General features: G+C 44.8%; 1 protein-coding gene across 1 annotated transcript in view; it reads left to right on the top strand.

Moving 5' to 3' along the window:
- The window catches only part of DOK7 (docking protein 7), a 187,640-nt gene that overhangs the window by 112,325 nt on the left and 53,222 nt on the right, over positions 1-22,093 (top strand). The window contains exon 8 of the mRNA XM_073574565.1: positions 12,646-12,694. Coding sequence (XP_073430666.1) covers positions 12,646-12,694 — 49 coding nt within the window. The remainder of the gene's footprint in view (positions 1-12,645; positions 12,695-22,093) is intronic.

Below are 22,093 nucleotides of genomic sequence, written 5' to 3'. Positions count from 1 at the left end.
AAGCCATCCCACCGCATCAAGGTGTACCGAAATCAAGATGGCCCTATACGTTTTCTAATATTAAAACTATGTGCTGTGTTAAAAATGACCTCAATGTGAATAAGGTCAGAGGAGGTCCAAGGACCAAAGGTCATTTTTTGACACATAGTAAGCTTTTAATATTATAGACAGTATAGAACCATCCCAATTTGGGTACACCTTGACGTGGTGGGATTTAGTCTTTTACAAGCAGTGTAAGGATATGCTCACATGTGGCGCTTTTTGCGGTGGAAAAAACAAAGCATTTTACAGTGCCAACAAAATGAATTATATTTCTGAAATCTCATCTACACACTGCTTATTTTTTCTTTTGCATTTGAAACATCAAATCGTTTTTTCAAATTTGCAACATGTCAATTCTTTCAGGCAGCACTCCATATTGGGCTTGATTGATCAAAGCTTTTACGCCAGTATCCTGGCATAAAAAGATTTGAATAGTGTCAAAATTTTGATGCAACTTGTGGCTACGCTAAAATTGTGTGACTCGTATTCTAATGTCATTTTCTCCCTCCTCTGACAAAGCTGACTCTGATGAGTGGTTACGTTTGCTACATCACACATCTTACTCCAGCAGGGACTAGAGTAGGATTTGTGGTGAGGCGCATGCAGAGGTGCCTACAACTCATCTGATGCTCCTGATTCATGAAATGGGGTACGCCTCTTCATCGATCAGGAGCGTCTGATTCCAGCACATCTCCTCATCAAGTCTGGAGTGAACAATGCCAGTCTTGATGAATGGGAGTCATAGTGTGTTTCATTTGTTCTTGAAAACTAATGCTTCAGGCTCCAACCTCTTGATGTTTGAGCTTAAACATTGATTTGTACGAGCAAATAAAACACACGAAAGAGCCTCATGAAGGTGATTTCGCTAGATATCCGGAATAAAACAGCTTGAAATATCGCCAAACTTTTGCACAACTCGAAGTTGTGCAAAACTTCGTAATTTTCACACCAGTCGTGGCCAACTTCACCAAAGTGCGCAGTCATAGAGCAGGATGAGGCATGGCAAAGCGTGCCCAGCAAATTCATCACAATTTATACTACTAAAGAGGCATAACTGATGCCAGAAATGTGCGCCAGCCCGGCGGGACTAACATTTCTGATGGAGGTGTACAGCACTTGTAAGATGCGCCATTAAGAGATATGCTTCTATTAATGAATTATGTGCATCTTACTCCAGCGCATGCAAAACGTCAGGTTTAAATTTAGCCAGCCATATACATTAGATGGCTGCTGGCTGAATGAAGCTTCTGCCTATCATTCTACTGTTGACAGCCATCTCAGCCAACTCTCCCATACACAGGAGTGCTTGCTCGGCCACTCTTGTGTTCTCTATAAGAAAATTGCTGGCTAACATTTTTGTTGGCGGCTTACCTACGGGTTAAAAATGCAGTCTAAAATCAGAAATGCCTGATCCACATCTTCCCTAATGATCAATTGGCCAGTGCCTGCATACACATTAGACTGTCGGCCAAATCCGACTATATCGGTGGGTTTAGCCGACATTAGTCTAATATGTATGGGGACCGATACTTATGAGAACAGAGTTGAGTACGGAAATTAGATTTATTTAGTCTCGAGAAGAGACAAATAAGCAGAGGGCAGGGGGGTCATGATTATCTTGTGCAGGTAAATAAATGGCCTATATAAAAAATATGGTCAAAAGATGATTCATATAAAACCCCTTCAAAAGACAAGGGAGCACTTACTCCATCTGGAGCAGAGGTGGGCAATTAATTTTCCTGAGGGGCCACATGAGAGACCATGACTATTGTGGGGGGGGGGCAAACCAATGGCCTAAAATTATTTCTGCTCAATAATATTACTATATTAATTATAATTATATTAATATTAAGTGTATGACTTAATATTGAGAAGAATTAAGTATCCTTACATCTCTTATAGACTGTATGATTCGGCACACAGCCACCCTATATACGGTATGAGTCCTCACACAGCCCCTTATATCATACGAGCCAAACACGGCCCCCTACATACTGTAAGAGCCATACACAACCCCCTAGGTACTTTAAGAGCCCCCACATAGCCTCCTACATACAGTAAGAGCCCCCACATAGCCTCTGATGTAACGTATGTGCCCCACATAGCTTCTGATATACAGCATGTGCTCCCACGTAGCCTCTGACATACAGCATGTGCCTCATGTAGCCTCTGATATACAGCATGTGCCCCACATAGCTTGTGATATACAGCATGTGCCCCACATAGCTTGTGATATACAGCATGTGCCCCACGTAGCCTCTAATATATAGCATATGCCCCACGAAGCCTCTGATATACAGCATGTGCCTTACTTAACCTCTGATATACAGCATTTGCCCCACGTAGCCTCTGATATACAGCATTTGCCCCACGTAGCCTCTGATATACAGCATGTGCCCCAGGTTAGCTTTTGATATACAGCATGAGCCCCACGTAGTCTCTAATGTACAGCATGAGCCCCACGTAGTCTCTAATATACAGCATGTGCCCCACGTAGCCTCTAATATGCAGTATGTGCCCTATGTAGCCTCTGATATACAGTATGTGCCCTATGTAGCCTCTAATATGCAGCATGTGCCCCACATAGCCTCTGATATATAGTATGTGCCTCACTTAGCCTCTGATATACAGTATGTGCCCCATGTAGCCTCTGATATACAGCATGTGCCCCATGTATTAATTGGTTCTCAGGAATATTGATAATATAACAAATAAATAGAAATGCCAATAGCATGTTTACTATCAGGAAAATTTATAATCCAACTGACTGTAGGAAGAAACTCCATATGCATGAATATTCATAATAAAGAAAAAAGGAGTACTGACTTCATCAAAATAATACAAATTTATTAATTACATATAGTGGTTTAATATTACACAGTAAAAAACAGTAGGTAAACAAAGAACGATTCATGTGGTCACCCAGTGAATAATGAGCTTGGGTAAGAAGCACTATTGATCGTACTCAATGAGTACAAAGAAATAGGGTCTCATGCCTAAACTATAAATTAAATATTAAGTGCATGAAGATCTCACTGAATGACGTGAACAGGTGCAGTATCGTAAACTGGAGTTCACAGGCACACCAATGAAATTGCTGCAGCTGATTGATTAAGCCAAGATGGTAGGGTGAAAGGCAGCAGGATAATAAAGCGCAAAGTGCATGTGCCAAAAAATTAAGTATTAGGATCAATGACACTTACCCATAGTCATATGCAAGTGCACGGTAAAATTCCCAGGGGACAGCCCCGGACGTACGTTTCACTTTAGTCTATTCAACAGTGATCCCTTCTTACTCAAGCTCATTATTCCCTGGGTGAACACATGAATTGTTCTTTGTTTACCTCCTGCTTTTTACTGTGTCACATTGAGCCACTATATGTAATTAATACATTTTTTATCATTTTGATGAAGTCAGCACTCCTTTTCTCTTTATTATGAATATATGTGCCCCATGTAGCCTCTGATATACAGCATGTGCCCCACGTCTCTGATATACAGCATGTACCCCACATAGCCTCTGATATACAGCATGTGCCCCACGTAGTCTCTGAAATACAGCATGTGCCCCACGTAGTCTCTGATATACAGCATGTACCCCACGTAGCCTCTGATATACAGCATGTGCCCCATGTAGTCTCTGAAATACAGCATGTGCCCCACGTAGTCTCTGATATACAGCATGTGCCCCACGTAGCCTCTGATATACAGCATGTGCCCCACGTAGTCTCTGAAATACAGCATGTGCCCCACGTAGTCTCTGATATACAGCATGTGCCCCACGTAGTCTGATATACAGCATGTGCCCCATGTAGTCTCTGATATACAGCATGTGCCCCATGTAGTCTGATATACAGCATGTGCCCCACGTAGTCTCTGATATACAGCATGTGCCCTACATAGCCTCTGATATACAGCATGTGCCCCATGTAGCCTCTGATATACAGCATGTGCCCCACATAGCCTCTGATATACAGCATGAGCCCCACGTAGCCTCTGATATACAGCATGTGCCCCATGTAGTCTCTGAAATACAGCATGTGCCCCACGTAGTCTCTGATATACAGCATGTGCCCCACGTAGCCTCTGATATACAGCATGTGCCCCACGTAGTCTCTGATATACAGCATGTGCCCCACCTAGTCTCTGATATACAGCATGTGCCCCACGTAGTCTCTGATATACAGCATGTGCCCCACCTAGTCTCTGATATACAGCAGGTGCCCCACGTAGTCTGATATACAGCATGAGCCACACGTAGCCTCTGATATACAGCATGTGCCCCACGTAGTCTCTGATATACAGCATGTGCCCCACATAGCCTCTGATATACAGCATGTGCCTCATGTAGTCTGATATACAGCATGTGCCCCACATAGCCTCTGATATACAGCATGTGCCCCACGTAGCCTCTGATATACAGCATGTGCCCCATGTAGTCTCTGAAATACAGCATGTGCCCCACGTAGTCTCTGATATACAGCATGTGCCCCACGTAGTCTCTGATATACAGCATGTGCCCCACGTAGTCTCTGATATACAGCATGTGCCCCACGTAGTCTCTGATATACAGCATGTGCCCCACCTAGTCTCTGATATACAGCATGTGCCCCACGTAGTCTCTGATATACAGCATGTGCCCCACCTAGTCTCTGATATACAGCATGTGCCCCACGTAGTCTGATATACAGCATGTGCCCCACGTAGCCTCTGATATACAGCATGTGCCCCACGTAGTCTCTGATATACAGCATGTGCCCCACGTAGTCTCTGATATACAGCATGTGCCCCATGTAGTCTGATATACAGCATGTGCCCCACGTAGTCTCTGATATACAGCATGTGCCCCATGTAGCCTCTGATATACAGCATGTGCCCCATGTAGCCTCTGATATACAGCATGTGCCCCACGTAGTCTCTGATATACAGCATGTGCCCCACATAGCCTTTTATTTATAACATAAACACCCTAAATACAGTATGAACCACACACAGCCCCCTATATGCATACAAATATCCCATACACATGAAAACATAACACCATATACAGTACTTGCCAAGTTCAACTTGGATTTTTCCTTCTGCAAGAGTGTGACCCTTCTTTGAGATGATGCAACTGTTATCTTTAAAAGAAACTACATTCCCCTTTTGCGTGAGCATCTTCCCTGACAGAAGATTGCTTTCAAGGCTGATAACATAGAGAACATCCTTTATTGGGATCTTTCTGCTTTGTGTTGAGGAAACTAGACAGTGGAGGTAGCCGTGTCCTACTCCTGAAGTCATATTGTGAGACATTAGCTAAGATGATCTTTTGTGACTTGCTTTATTAAGGTCAGTGAAGAAATCCTTGTTATTTGTCACATGACTGCTTGCACCAGAATCTATATATCATATATGCTTTACAGATAGGCCTGTACTGGCATTAAATGCAGCTTCAACACATGCAGAATCTTCCTTTACAGCTGTTTTAACCCTTTGATGACTGTTCTGCTTTTTAAGCTGACTCATTCTTGCTTTCCAAATTCTTCAGTCTGTTTTAAGGTGGCCAGGCTTTTTACAGACAAAACATTCATGAGTTTCTCTTACATGGCTCTTATATTTAGGGAAATCCTGTATCTTTAATGCTGTTTCTGCTCTGGATTAATTGCTGCTGCTTACATGCTGCACTTTTCTCTTGAATTCATCCACAAGTTTGCCTTTAACACACTCTAGTGTCAGCTCATCATCTGGCCGTGCATCTAGTGCAGTCACGAGTGTGTCAAAACTTTCAGAAAGACCACTTAATAGAAGTGCAGCAACATGAAAATCTTTAATTTCTTGACCAATACCCCTGATATGCTCCACAATCTCTAGGGTATTTCTTATATAGTCCTGCATATTCTGTCCATCACTTAGCTTAGACTGATACAGCTGATCGCGCGAGATCGGCCTGGTCCATTTCTCATCGCCGGCTTCCTGCTGGCGCCGATGAGCGAGCCATGGACGCGGGCAGAAGACGGTCATTATCGCTGCGCCTGAAAGGTGAGTATCGACCGCCGACCGCAGCTGCATCGCTGGTGAGATCTGCCTGTTTGGCAGCTCACTAGCGACCATTTAGCGATGCACCAGCGATCCTGACCGGGTCACATCGTGGTCGGGATCGCTGGTGCATCGCTAAATGTAACGGGGCCTTTACTCATCCCACATCTCCTTTGCAGTTGCACATTTGCTTATATGCATATCACCTACACTGAGGGACATCGTGCTTTGTGCTTTCTGATCCTTCTCTAGCCAATCATCTGGTAATGGATGAGGCATTTGTTCCTGAGTATATTTCCCCATTATTATTATTATTTATTTATAAAGCACCATTGGTTCCACGGTGCTGTACATGAGAAGGGGTTACATACAAATTACAGATATCACTTACAGTAAACAAACTAACAATCACAGACTGATATAGAGGGGAGAGAGGACCCTGCTCTTCCGGGCTTACATTCTGCAGGATGATGAGGAAGGAGACAGTAGGTTGGGGGGTTGCATCAGCTCCAGTGATGGTGAGGCGGTAGCTCCAGTAGTGGTGAGGAGGCAGCGGGGATCATTGCAGGCTGTAAGCTTTCCTGAAGAGATGGGTTTTCAGGGTCCGTCTGAAGGATCCGAGTGTGGTTGATAATCGGACATGTAGGGGCAAAGAATTCCAGAGGATGGGGGCTATTCAGGAGAAGTCTTCGAGGCGATTGGGTGAGGAGCGAATAAGTGTGGAGGAGAGAAGGAGGTCATGGGGGGACCGGAGATTACATGAGGGAAGATATTGGGAGATTAGTTCAGAGATATATGGAGGATACAGGTTATAGATGGCTTTGTAGGTCAGTATTAGTAACTTGAATTGGATTCGCTGAGGGAATGGGAGTCAGTGAAGAGATGTGCAGAGGGGAGAAGCGGAAGAGTAGCGAGGAGAGAAATAAATTAGTCGGGCAGCAGAGTTAAGGATGGACTGGAGAGGTGCGAGGGTGTTAGCAGGGAGGCCACAGAAAAGGATGTTGCAGTAGTCGAGGCGGGAGATGATGAGTGCATGCACAAGCATTTTAGAAGATTAAGGGTTGAGGAAGGGACGGATTATGGAAATATTTTTGATCTGGAGGCGACAGGAGGTGGAGAGAGCTTGGATGTGCGGTTTGAAGGACAGGGCAGAGTCAAAGGGGGAAAGCATGATGTTGCAAATTGTTATAGATAGGTAGGGTAAGGAAGATTTGTGAAATGGGGGAAAGCTGATCAGTTCAGATTTGTCCACATTGAGTTTGAGGTAGCGGGAGGAGAAGAAGGAGGATATGGCTGATAGACACTCCGGGATTCTGGAGAGCAGAGAGATGACGTCTGGGCCAGAGAGGTAGATCTGAGTATCATCGGCATAAAGGTGGTACTGGAATCCATGGGACTTTATGAGTTGCCCAAGGCCAAGTGTATAGATTGAGTAGAGTAGGGGTCGTAGAACAGAGCCTTGGGGGACTCCAACAGAGAGCGGGTGGGATGAGGAGGTAGTGTGGGAGTGGGAGACGCTGAATGTGCGGTTGGAAAGGTATGAGGAGATCCAGGATAGAGCGAGGTCTTTGATGCCAATGGAGGAGAGGATCTGTAGTAGGAGGCAGTGGTCGACTGTGTCGAAAGCAGAGGACAGGTCTAGACGGAGGAGTATAGAGTATGGTCCTTTAGCTTTGGCTGTAAGTAGGTCGTTAGTAATTTTGGTCAGGGCTGTCTCAGTGGAATGATGGGGATGGAAACCAGATTGTAGATTGTCAAAGAGCAAGTTAGATGAGAGGTGGGAGGAAAGTTCAGTGTGGACGTGCTGTTCAAGGAGTTTGGAAGCGAATGGGAGCAGCGATATTGGGCGATAGCTGGACATAGCTGTTGGTTCGATGGTTGGCTTTTTAAGGATAGATGTGATTGTGGCATATTTGAAAGCAGAAGGGAAGGTACCAGAAGTTAGTGATAGGTTGAAGAGGTGGGTTAAGAGTGGTGGTGATGTTGGGGAGGAGGTGGGATGAGATAGGGTCAAGTTCCCAAGTAGTGAGGTGTGATTTGGAGAGAAGATGAGCAAACTCCTCTTCAGTGATGTTGGATAAGGAGGTTATGGGGTTTGGGCACTGGTCTGGTATTCCACATACCTTCTCTTATGAGCAGCATCTTCACCTTGAATTTCCAGGACTGGTAGTTCTGGTTAGAGAGGCTTGGCACTGAGAACTTGACAGGATTGCTGCTAGTGGACATCTTCTCTGTTACTCTGTGTTGCTTTTGCTCTCGGCTTCTGTTGTTATGTTACTCTGGGGTTTTGTGTCACTCTGGGCCCATAACCTGTTGGCAGCGGATTAGTCAGGATACTCTCCAAGCATGTGACAACAGAGCTTCTTTATTCAGGAACAAACAGGAACAGTATATGATAAGCCTAATAGATCAGGAGCAAAACATTTGTGTGTCTCTATCTGTACAGCATCCACAGCAGGATGCTTCTCTCATAAATAAACATAGGAATAAGATGAAATACAGTCACATGCTATCCCTATGTGAGCCTCTGGGAGTTTTTTTTCACTTTATAAACAGCATACAAATCTAGCAACTAAACACTCATAGACAGGAATGGAGCTGTTGAACCAAACATATTCCATCAATTATCCTGGTGCTACTTCAGTACTGACTTTAGATAGATGGCGGATGACCCCTAGGAGCGGATAGCTGGAATGGCCTGGGGGAATGTCCAACAGATGCAGGCAGGTAGAGATGATAAAAGGAACCGCAGGTGCAGACAGGACAGTCTGACAGAGAGATGAGAGCTGGCAGATGCAGCTGACTCTGCTGCTGTCGAGGTGGGCACTTGCGAGTGCAGCTGGCTCTGCTGCCGACAAGGTGAGCACTAGCGGGTGAAGCTGGCTGAGCTGCCATCGAGGGGAGCCCTGGCGGGTGCAGCTGGTTCTGCCGCCGTTTAAGTGAGCACTGGCAGGTGCAGCTGGCTCTGCTGCCGTCGAGGTGAGCACTAGTGGGTGCAGCTGGCTCTGCTGCCGTCGAGGTAAGCACTGGCGGGTGCAGCTGGCTCTGCTGCTGTCGAGGTGAGCACTGGTGAGTGCAGCTGGCTCTGCTGCGGTCGAGGTGAGCACTGGTAGGTGTGAAACGGAGGCCTGGGCGGTAGTCGTGGCAGTGGGTGGCAATACAGGCACACCCTGGCCCTCCGCTCTATTAACACACGGTAGTTCACTCATTTGTAAGTCATGGTCCATTCCACACGGCCAGGAGTCCTTTTCCTTTAACACCACACAAAGATAGTCAGAGTCCAGGGTCATCTTCAACAAAATAATTTTACTCAGCTTGTCCAGTTTAGTTACAGAAACAGCACAAGATTCTTTGCAGAATATCACCATTCCGTTCCCTGTACTGTCCCTCACTCCTCCATAAATATCCACCGGATCCGCTGGTCCGCTGTCATAGCTTCGTTACTGGTCAGGCTATCCCGCTTCAGGAGTTGCCCGCCCGCTTCCCTCTCCAAAGGTGAAGTCAAGAAATGGGTCTTCCATTCCTTACCAGGCCCTAGGCTTCAGATGTTTAGGTTTGTTCCCACGAAAATAGCTGCTACCATTCTGATGCTGCCAAGATATTCCTCACCACGTGTGACTGTCAGCTCTAGGCCCTGGACTGCTGGGCTCCTTGCCTTAAATGTTCCCTCCTGGACACGACTGTCCTAGCTCCTGGCTCACACTCCTTCTCCTCACTGTACTCTGACTAATTCCAGGAAGCTCCTTCAAAGTAGCGTCAACCAAAACCCCCATTACAGGTATAATGATAACCAACGTTTTTCCACAGAATTCACTTCAAAGTAGTACACTGAGATCCAGGGGTTCCTGCAGTACCCCCATTCAGTATTCTCCCATCAAGGACTCCCAACACACTGTCACATCCAGCTTTGAGCACCTCTTCTGACTGGTAGTATCATCCTCCAGCGTACCATACATAAAACATCTCTAAACCCCTAAGACCAGTAAATCTGCATCCAGATCTGCTCTTCTGTGCAGGGCTACTCACAAAATTCACCATTTTGAGATGTTCTCTTGATACCTGTTTGCTAGACCTGGACCTAATGCACCAAGCTGGCAGACAGTCGCAAGCCACAGTTCATGGGAACGCGAGCCACATGTGGCTCCCGAGCTACAGGTTGGGGATCCCTGCTTTAGAGGAATGTGCACCGCCCCTTTAAGAAAGTGGAAGTGTGCGCGCGCTCTGAGCACAGTGCCTGAAAATCTGCTAAGAGTGCATGCACCCCGGGCATCAGCAGACCCGGAAGGAGCAGGATGGGAGCCTTGGCGGTTAGTGCGCTGATATCTCTGCAGAGAGAGAGTTACCGCAGGCAGAGATTTAGGCACTACATAGATAGATAGATAATAGATATACAATAGATAGATACTAGCTGATAGATACTGTAATAGATAGATGACAGATAGATATGAGATAGATACTAGATAGATAATAGATATATAATAGATTGATAATAGATATACAATAGATAAATACTAGCTGATAGATACTGTAATAGATAGATGATAGATAGATATGAGATAGATACGGTAGATAGATAGATACTAGATAGATAATAGATATATAATAGATAGATTGATAATAGATATATAATAGATAGATACTAGCTGATAGATACTGTAATAGATAGACGATAGATTGTTAGATATGAGATAGTTAGATGATAGAGCGATTGATAAATAATAGATCGATAGACAGATAGATGATAGATAGATTGATAGATATTAGATAGTTAGATGTTGCTTCTGGCCAGGTTCCATCTTCCATTTGTGCTCTGCCCTCCTATGACTGATGAAGCTACGACTGACACATATGACTTTGATGTAAATGACAGGCGCTGCCTGTTCTCATTACCCCAAGACACACATACATCCGTGTGATGGTGCCGGTGTGTGTACTGCTCCATATCATCCTTATTACTCGTGGCAGACATTAGTTTCAGGATGCGGAGCAGTCTGTTTGACTGGGAACGAGCAGGGGTGTATGAAGTGATGGGCTCTCTATAATCTCCAGAGTAAATGGGCTGTGCGCTTATTAACTTCCCATGCCGGTATGACTCAACACCGGGGCCTAAGAGAAGCCGTCATCATTACCGCACATGGATGCCGCTCACGCAGTTTGGAACCGGCCTTTGAATAATTTAATGAAACCAATTTGCACTCTTAAAATAAGCAGAAATCTAGTAACAATCCTTCAGCATCTTGCAGAGTTCTCCCCATACACAATGCAGAACATGGTGTGGGGCCGCGGGGAGAACACTGGAAGCTGGAATAGAAAGCACTTATACATTTGGGATATCACAGAAATATGAAATTTCTCCAGGGAACATGTAGAATCAGAAATTCTGCCTGACTTCTTGGCTGTACTATACATAGTTTATCAGCACAGAAGTCCAGTCCACTCCCCGTCAATGTTCGTTTCATTACCTCCTTAAGGACCAGATATATTTTTACCCCTTTAAAGGGGTGTCCATCCCATTTGAATTTCTGTTCTATTAACCCTTTAACACCAGGTCCTTTTTGCCCTTAAAGTGGTATATTGTGTCAACTGATCCTTAGAATAGACCACCACTATCAGATCAGCAGGGGTTTGACCACCCCCCACCAGTCAGCTTTTACCATTCCCTGGGGAGCTTAGCTCCTCTTCAACTGGCATCAGAGAAGTCAAAAGTTGTACGCCTACATTTATTTCATGTTTGTTTAAAGGGCACCAGTTGCTTGCCATAAATATGCTGTTTTGCCTTGTCTAGATGCCTCTGTTTTCATAAGGCTATGTGCCCACGTATGCAGAAAATTTCTGCTTCAGAAACGGACTCCTTCCCAGAAAACGCGCGTTTTATTTCCGCGCGTTTTTTGCGCGTTTTCTGCATGTTTTTGATGCGTTTTTTTCAGCGTGTTTTCTGGACTCATAGGAAATAGCTGAAAACGCGGACTTTTCCGCAAAATTAATGAGCATGCTGCGTTTTTAACAGCTAAGCGTTTCCTATGCGGAAAAAAACGCATCAATTGGCACAAAAAGGGCAAAATGCATTAAAATGAATGGGATGCTTATTTTAAGCAGTTGTGAAGCGTTTTGACCCGGACAAACACTTCAAAAACGCTTAGAAAACGCTTACGTGGGCACACAGCCTCCATCTAACATTGTTTTCTCTTTGTTCCTGCTCTTCTCCATTCCTGAGGTAGAGTCCCCACTTCCCTATTTATAATTCTAGTTTTCTTAGCGAAATGGGTGTGTATCCTCAACAAGACTCCCGTAGAGTCCATTGAGGACCACGCCTCTTTGATTATCAAGAGTAGACTGACATACAGAGAACAGGGGGCCACATCTCAAGAACCAAGAGGCACAGGTACAAAAGAAAAACAACACCGGAATCAGGAAAACAGCGGCATTTACAACTGGTAAAAAAAAGTAATGTACAAAAATTTTTGGCACGTGTTGAAAAAAATGTAGTGGGTAGAGCAGTCTATCTGATGAGCTGCCATTAGTCATGTAGACCTGATAAACTGGAGTCTAGGTCTTCTCCATCTAATCTGTATGTTTCTCCTTCAGGGAGCTACAGCCCTTCACCCAGGAGTTGTATCGACATCGCCCCTGCAAGGTAAGCAGATATTGTTTGCATTGATATAATCACAGTTAGCTGGTCTTCCTTCGGTAGTAGGGGTGTGGCAGGTAAAAGGGGGGCTAATTTCCAATATTAAGGCTGGGGTCACACTTTCAAGTGCAATGCGAGAAAATCGCCTCAATACCCGGCACTGCCGCTGACACTCGGGACCAGAGCATTCAGCTGCATAGAAATACATACAGTCGGACATGCTGGTCCCGAGTGCCGGTGGCACTGCCGGTTATTGAGGTGAGAGACTCGCATGAGTTTCTCGCATTGCACTTGCAAGTGTGACCCTGGCCTTAAAGATACCTGAGATATGAGTAGTAGGAAAGGGAAATGTAGATGACTGGCAGGGTAAAGGAAGAGCAATCACATTTCCATTCCTTGAGCATTTCACAGGTGACGAAAAGATTGGGCGTCTGATGGACCGTTGCTTTGTGGCCCTATCGGTATTTGATTCTCCCCTGTTTCTATAGTCCATATTTTTCATTAAATATTTTGCAAATGTCTGAATGAAAAAAAATTGCCAGCAACCCTTTCTATTAATTATTCTGGAAGCTTGACAATTAGCAAATTAGTTATTAGAATAAATTAAGGGGTCTTAATACAGGAACATTTCACAAAACAAATACAAATTAATTTTAGTTTTAAAGGGGTAAAGTCTGATTTTTTTTCCCCGAAACATTGCTGTGCGAGTTTATAGGTTGTGCCTGGTATTGCGTTCATGATAAGGTAGTAACTTTAGTAAGAGGTAAACTGCAAATAACCCCTTAACGACCAAAGCTATTTTTGGTTTTGCATTTTCATTTTTTGCTCCCCTTCTTCCCATAACTTTTTTATTTTTTGGTCAAAATGGCCATGTGAGGGCTTGTATTTTTTGCGGGATGCGTTGGACTTTTGAATGACACCATTGGTTTTACCATGTCTTGTACTCGAAAACGGGAAAAAAATTCCAAGCGCGGTGAAATTGCCAAAAAAGTACAATACCACAGTTGTTTTTTTTTTTTTTTTCACCATGTTTACTAAATGCTAAAACTAACCTGACATTATGATTCTGCAGGTCACTACGAGTTCATAGACACCAAACATGTATAGGTTCATTTTTATTTAAGTGGTGAAAATAAATTCCAAAATTTGTTAAAAAAAAAAAAAAAAAGCGCCATTTTCCGATACCTGTAGCGTCTCCATTTTTTGTGATCTCGGGTTGGGTGAGGGCTTATTTTTTGTGTGCCAACCTGGCGTTTTTAATGATATTGTATTGGTGCAGATACGATCTTTTGACCACCCGTTATTGCATTTTAATGCAGTGTCGCGGAGACCAGAAAAACATAATTCTGGCTTGTTCACCTTTTTTCTCGTTACGCCGTTTAGCGATCTGGTTAATTTTTTTAATATTGATAGATTGGGCGATGCTGAAAGGGGCAATACCAAATATGTGTATGTTTGATTTTTTTATTGTTTTATTTTGAATGGTGCTAAAGGGGGTGATTTGAAATTTTATATTTTTTTATCTTTTTAATATTTTTTTAAATATTTTTTTTTTACTTTTGGCATGCTTCAATAGACTCCATGGGAGACTAGAAGATACCATAACCCGATTGGCTCTGCTACATACAGGCAGTGATCAGATCGCCTGTATGTAGAAGTATTGCTGACTTACTATGAGCGCCGACCACCAGACGGCGCTCATAGCAACCAGCATTGACAACCATAGAGGTCTGCAGAAGACCTCTGGTTGTCATGCCGACCCACTGGTGACCCACCGGTGGTTGTAAGATAACTGTCTGCAGCAGAAGAAAAAGGTTGCTAATGAAAATCTGTCATGTGAAGTCCCCAAATGCTATTAGGGTGTGTGCACACGCTGTGGATTCTGCTGCGTATCTGCAGCGGCTTTGGTCCTGCGGATCCGCAGCAGTTTTTGCTGCGGTGTACAGTACCTTTATATTCTATGGAAATCCAAAACCGCAGTGCACACAGTGCGGATTTTTCCACGCGGATTTGCTGCGGGTTCAAAACCGCAGCATGTCACTTCTTTGTGCGGAATCCGCAGCGGTTTTACACCTGCTCCATTGTACAGGTGTCAAACTGCAGGGGCAAACCGCAGGCTAATCCGCGGATTTACCTGCGGGTTTTGCAAAATCCGCGCGGATAAATCCGCAGCAGAATCCGCAGCGTGTGCACACACCCTTACCCTTCAAATATAGGGTAACAGCTTTCTAATGCTTTCCACCACCTTACTGAAAGTGTGGCTGCCAGGAGGAAAAGGACTTAGAGTTGCGCCCCCAGCGGCTACAGTCACCGCTCACAGAACCACTCAGTATACTGTGAGCTGCGGTTGTAGGCACGTTCCAGAACTTTGATGGACAGTTCGCAGCACACAGATGTACTGCAGAGCAATCTGTCAATCAAAGAGCAGAGGTTTGCTTACAACCACCACTCCCAGTATACTGAGTGGTGCCTGTATGACTGAAAGCCAGCAGCTACCGGGAGGAATAAAGCTAATTTTCTTCTTGTAGCCACACTTTCAGCAAGGTGGCCAGACAACATTGGAACTTCATTAACCTGAAGATTAACTCCATATCTACAAGTTAATAGCATTTGGGGACATGACTGCCTCTTCAAGCCTTGACAGTGGTATAGCATTGGTTGTCAACAATCGTAGCAAGGCAAGTTCATTCAGATGATTATTCAGAGGAGCGTCCCTTCCACCAGACTAATATTATCTGTATCTGCATCATGGATGCAGACACAATTGAAAGCAATTATGGAACAGGGAGCCATCCTCTCCTTGCTCCATCATTGTCCCTGTGCATCCGAGCTCAGCGTAGCAGGCACTATGATGTCACTACATCACATCTGCTATGCAGAGCAGTATAGAGCTTCTTTCCAAATGCTGCAGAAGCTGGAGCAGTGGGGGGACTGTGATAGGTGAGTTTTTTTCTTTTTTAAATTGATGAGTACATTGTGGGGGGCCTTTATCCTATTTGGAGGGTATTGGATGCCATTGTCCTGTTTGGATGGCTGCTTTGTTGCCATTAAACTATTTGGAGGGCTGTGTAGGGGCCAATTATATTGTTTGGTGGGCTGTGTGTTGGTCAATTATACATTGTGGAAGATTGTATAGGGGCCATTTATACTGTTTAGGGGTTGTGTGGGAACCAATTATACTGTTTGGAAGGTTGTGTGGAGGCCAATTATACTGTTTGGAGGGCTGTGTGGAGGCCAATTATACTGTTTGGAAGGCTGTGTGGAGGCCAATTATACTGTTCGGAGGGCTGTGTGGAGAGCAATTATAATGTTTGGAGGGCTGTGTGGGGGCGAATTATGTTGTCTGGATTGTTGTGGGGCCATTACACTGTTTGGAGGGCTGTGTAGGAGCCATCATACTGTTTTGAGAGCTATGTGGGGGCTGTTATACTGTTGGAGGGCAATGTGGGGGCCCTTAGAATGTTTGTAGGGCTATGTTGTATGCAGACCATTATACAGTGTGGAGGGTTGTATGTAGTTCATCATATTATGTGGAGGGTTGTGCATTGTTCGGGGGGCTATGTGGGGGCTTGGAGGGCTAGTTGGGGTCATTATACTGCATGTGGACAATTATAAAGTCCGTAGGATTGTGTGAGTCAATCATGCTGTGTGTAGGATTGTGTTCGAGCCATCATATTGTGTGGAGAGTTGTGTTGGGGCTATCATACTGTGTGAAGGCTTTTGTGGGGCTATCATACTATGTGGAGGGATGTTGGGGCCATTATACTGTATGGAGGACCATTATACTGCATAGAGGACGATTATACAGTGTGGGGGGGTTGTGTTGTGAGTTCATTTTCCCCTTCACTACTGAGGCCCGAGGAACTCCCTCTTCTGGTGAAGAAAGGTAGTGAGCCTGATTGTCAAACACCTGGGGCTGATGATGATGACTGGCTAAGTAGAGTTAATGACTGGATATAAGGCTGCCGACGCCCTTCTGGCCTGCGGGTGATTTCTCTGTGGACTTCTAGGAAACCAGTCTGATTCCTGCTCATCTAAAGCTAAGATTTCTGCTTTGCCTTTTTGCATTAGTGTTTTGTTTTCCTTGCTTTTCTGGATTCTTCCATTCCCTGCTGGGGTGAGCTGAATCTCCTTTTGCCTGTTGCTCTGTCTTCAGAATATTCCTGAGTACTGACATAGCCTTTTTTGAAGCCTAGCGTCTTCAGGGTCTTTTTTACTGTCAGTTTGTTGGCTCTTATTTTCATAGGGTTTTTCACGGATTGCGGACAGCAGCCTTCCTGTCCTTTCCTATCTAAGCTAGCTTGAGCCCCATCTTTGCTCTTTCTGTCTGTGTTTTGTTCTTTCTTCTTGCTTCACCGTCATTATATGTGGGGGGCTGCCTTTTGCTTTGGGGTCTGCTCTGGGGCAGTTTAGATTTCCCTTTCTGTCTTTAGGCTATGTAGTCCTCCGGCTGTGATCGAGGGGCCTAGGGCATCGTAGGAGCCCCCCACGGCTACTGCTAGTTGTGTTGATAGGTTCAGGGGTCTGCAATCCGATAGCTGCCAACTTCTCTGGTGTTCTGGACTTAGCTAGCATTTCTATTTTTGCCTCCTATGGTGACTCAATCATAACAGAATCACCCACCATACCGCAGATCCTAGGGTACTCAATTGCAGGAAAGAATTGTATAAAAAAAAAAAAAAGTGTGTATATTTTTTCCTCTATATCTCTGAGGTTGTAGGGGGAATTTTTTTTTCTCTCAATGGAGATAAAGCAATTGTCTGATCGTGTGGAGCAGCTTGCTGCGGAAGTGCGGGGAATTTCCGCCTACCTTGCTCATTCACATGCTGCTGAACCAAAGATTCCTACACCTGATGTATTTTTTGGGGATCGGTCTAAGTTTTTGAATTTCAAAAATAATTGTAAATTATTTTTTGCCTTGAAGCCTAACTCGTCAGGGAGCTCAGCGCAGCAGGTTAAAATTGTCATCTTTTTGCTGCGTGGCGATCCCCAGGATTGGGCGTTTTCTTTGAAACCAGATTATCCTATTCTGACTAATGTGAACGCATTTTTTCAGGCCTTGGGGTTGTTGTATGACGAACCTAATGCCATTGATCAGGCTGAAAAGACCCTGCTGGCATTGAACCAGGGTCGTGATTCTGCAGAATTGTACTGTCAAAAATTCCGAAAGTGGGCAGTACTTACTACCTGGAATGATAATGCCTTGGCTGCTCTCTTTCGGAAGGGGTTGTCAGAAGCCGTAAAAGATACTATGGTGGGATTTCCTGTTCCCTCTGGTCTTGACGATTCTATGTCTTTAGCCATTCAGGTTGATCGGCGTTTGCGCGAACGCAGAGCTGCACGAGAAGTGTTGCCACCTGTTGAACAGATGTCTGAACCTATGCAATGTGAGTTTTTTCCAGAGAGCAGCGTCAGGAGTTCAGAAGGCGTAATAAGTTGTGTTTTTTCTGTGGAGATGCCTCGCATATTATTTCTGTCTGTCCTAAACGCGAGAAACGCCTTGCACACACGTTTTCTGTTGGTGGTGTTCAACCTAAGTTTCTTCTGGCTATTACTCTGATCTGCTCCCTGTCCACATTTTCCGCCAAGGCTTTTGTGGATTCGGGAGCAGCTCTAAACCTAATGGACTTGGATTTTGCTAAACGTTGTGGATTTCCGATGACACCTCTGCAGACGCCTATCCCTTTGAGGGGGATTGATGCTACTCCTTTGGCGAAAAATAAACCTCAGTTTTGGACCCAGGTGGTAATGCGGGTCGCCCCAGACCATCAAGAAAATTGCAGGTTTTTGGTGTTACATAATCTGCATGATACTATTGTTCTGGGGTTTCCCTGGTTACAAATTCATAATCCAGTTTTGGATTGGAAATCTGTGTCTGTGGTGAGTTGGGGTTGTCGGTGTGCCTTTAGTGAGGCTCCGGTGTTTTCCACCTCTCCTCAGTCGCATGATGTTCCTGATTATTTGGCGGACTTTTATGATGTATTTAGTGAGAATGAGTCTGCGTCTCTGCCTCCTCATAGGAGTTATGACTGTGCAATTGAACTGAGCCCGGGGTGTAAATTTCCCAAGGGTCGGCTCTTCAATTTATCTGTACCCGAGCACGAGGCTATGCGATCCTATATTAAGGAGGCGTTGGAGAAGGGTCATATTAGACCATCCTCATCACCCTTAGGTGCCGTTTTTTTTTTTGTAGCCAAAAAGGATGGATCATTAAGACCTTGTATTGATTATCGTGCTCTCAACAAAATTACTGTTAAATATCAGTATCCGTTACCCCTGATTTCTGATCTATTCTCCAGAGTTAAAGGTGCTTGCTGGTTTACCAAGCTTGACCTCAGGGGGGCGTATAATCTTATTCGCATTAAGCATGGGGATGAATGGAAGACGGCGTTTAATACTCCGGAGGGACATTTTGAGTACCTGGTGATGCCTTTTGGGCTCACTAATGCCCCTTCTGTCTTCCAGTGCTTCATGAACGATATTTTCCGAGATTTTGTTGATAAATTTTTGATTATCTATCTGGATGATATTTTGATCTTCTCCAAGGATTGGGATTCTCATGTGGAACATATTCGGACTGTGTTCCGGATCTTGAGGGAGAATTCCCTGTATGTCAAAGGAACTAAATGACTTTTTGGAGTACAGAGGATTTCTTTTTTGGGATTTATTTTGTCCCCGTCAACTATTGAAATGGACCCGGCCAAGGTACAGGCCATTTACGATTGGGTTCAGCCCACTTCTTTGAAGGCCCTCCAGAAGTTTTTGGGTTTTGCTAATTTTTATCGGAAATTTATAGCAAAATTTTCTAGTATTGCCAAGCCATTGACTGATTTGACTAAGAAGGGTGCTGATGTGTTAAATTGGTCTCCGGAGGCTGTTTCTTCCTTTCAGGAGCTGAAGCGAAGATTCACCTCCGCCCCGGTTTTGCGGCAACCTCATGTCTCACTTCCGTTCCAGGTAGAGGTGGATGCTTCTGAGATTGGTGCAGGAGCTGTTTTGTCCCAAAAGGATCCTGTAACATCTAAAATGAACCCCTGTGCTTTCTTTTCCCGAAAGTTCTCTCCATCTGAACGTAACTATGATGTGGGGAATAGGGAACTGTTAGCCATGAAATGGGCATTTGAGGAGTGGAGACATTGGTTGGAGGGAGCTAAGCATCAAGTCGTGGTCCTCACTGACCACAAAAATTTGATTTACCTAGAGTCAGCTAAGCGCTTGAACCCTAGACAGGCTAGGTGGTCCTTGTTTTTTACACGTTTTGATTTTGTGGTTTCTTTTCTTCCTGGAACTAAGAATGTCAAGGCTGACGCCCTCTCTAGGAGCTTCTTTGCTGATTCTCCTGTGGTGACCAAGCCTGCTACCATCTTAGGCGAAGGGGTAGTTCTTTCTGCCATCTCGCCCGATTTGAGACGTGCTCTGGAAGAGTTCCAGGAGGACAAACCTGAGCGTTGTCCCAGTGGAAAGTTGTATGTTCCTGACCAGTGGAAGAAGAGAATGATGTCTGAAGTTCATTGCTCTGCTTTGGCTGGTCATCCAGGTATTTTTGGTACTAGAGATCTGGTGAGTCGGTCTTTTTGGTGGCCCTCCTTGTCTCGTGATGTCAGGAATTTTGTGCAGTCCTGTGGGACGTGCTCCCGGTCTAAATCGTGTTCTCGCTCTAGTGGGTTGTTGATGCCTTTGCCTGTCCCCAAGAGGCCATGGACCCATATTTCAATGGATTTCATCTCTGATATGCCTGTCTCTCAAAGGATGACTGTTATTTGGGTGATTTGTGATAGGTTCTCTAAGATGGTTCATCTTGTACCACTCCCTAAGTTGCCGTCTTCCTCTGAATTGGTGCCCCTGTTTTTACAACAGGTGGTTCGCTTGCACGGGATTCCTGAGAACATTGTATCTGACAGAGGAGTCCAGTTTGTGTCTAGATTTTGGAGAACTTTCTGTTCCAAGCTGGGAATTCAGTTGTCCTTCTCCTCTGCTTTTCACCCTCAGACCAATGGGCAGACAGAGAGAACAAACCAGACCTTGGAGTCATATTTGAGATGTTTTATTTCTGCTGATCAGGATGATTGGGTTTCATTTTTGCCCTTGGCCGAATTTGCTTTAAATAATAGAGCTAGTTCTGCCACTTTGATGTCACCTTTTTTTTTGTAACTTTGGGTTTCATCCTCGATTTTCTTCAGGGCAGGTGGAGCCCTCTGCCTGCCCAGGTGTTGACACTGTGGTGGAGAGAATGCACCAGATCTGGGACCAAGTGGTGGATAAGTTATCTCTCTCCCAGGAAAAGGCCCAGCGGTTTTCCAACTGACATAGGACCATTGGTCCCCAGTTTAAGGTTGGTGATATGGTGTGGTTATCATCAAAAAATATTGCTATGAAGGTGGCTTCTCCTAAGTTTAAGCCTAGATTTATTGGAACTTACAAGATTTTGGAGATTATTAATCCGGTCTCTTTTCGTTTGGCTCTTCCTGTTACATTTAAAATCCATAATGTGTTCCATAAATCTTTGTTGAAGAGGTTTGTTGAACCTGTTTGTCCTGGGGTTGCACCTCCAGACCCTGTATTGGTTGAAGGTAAGATGGAATATGAGGTAGAGAAAGTACTGGATTCCCGTCTGGCTAGACGGAGACTCCAGTATTTGGTTAAGTGGAAGGGTTATGGTCAGGAGGATAATTCCTGGGTCTCTGCCTCTGATATTCATGCCAAAAGATCGGTGCGTGCCTTTCATCGGGCTCACCCTGATCGCCCTGGTGGCGTGGTTGAGGGTTCGGTGAACCCTCCTCAAGGGGGAGGTACTGTTGTGAGTTCATTTTCCCCTTCACTACTGAGGCCCGAGGAACTCTCTCTTCTGGTGAAAAAAGGTAGTGAGCCTGATTGTCAAACACCTGGGGCTGATGATGATGACTGGCTGAGTGGAGTTAATGACTGTATATAAGGCTGCCGACGCCCTTCTGGCCTGCGGGTGATTTCTCTGTGGACTTCTAGGAAACCAGTCTGATTCCTGCTCATCTAAAGCTAAGATTTCTGCTTTGCCTTTTTGCATTAGTGTTTTGCTTTCCTTGCTTTTCTGGATTCTTCCATTCCCTGCTGGGGTGAGCTGAATCTCCTTTTGCCTGTTGCTCTGTCTTCAGAATATTCCTGATTACTGACATAGCCTTTTTTGAAGCCTAGCGTCTTCAGGGTCTTTTTTACTGTCAGTTTGTTGGCTCTTATTTTCATAGGGTTTTTCACGGATTGCAGACAGCAGCCTTCCTGTCCTTTCCTATCTAAGCTAGCTTGGGCCCCATCTTTGCTCAGTCTATCTTTCTGTCTGTGTTTTGTTCTTTCTTCTTGCTTCACCGTCATTATATGTGGGGGGCTGCCTTTTGCTTTGGGGTCTGCTCTGGGGCAGTTTAGATTTCCCTTTCT

This window comes from Dendrobates tinctorius, unplaced genomic scaffold (genome assembly GCF_039654945.1).
Source record: "Dendrobates tinctorius isolate UK_male_01 unplaced genomic scaffold, ASM3965494v1 ptg000039l, whole genome shotgun sequence".
In the NCBI taxonomy this organism is placed as follows: Eukaryota; Metazoa; Chordata; class Amphibia; order Anura; family Dendrobatidae; genus Dendrobates; species Dendrobates tinctorius.
This window is presented reverse-complemented; position numbering and strand designations above follow the sequence as displayed.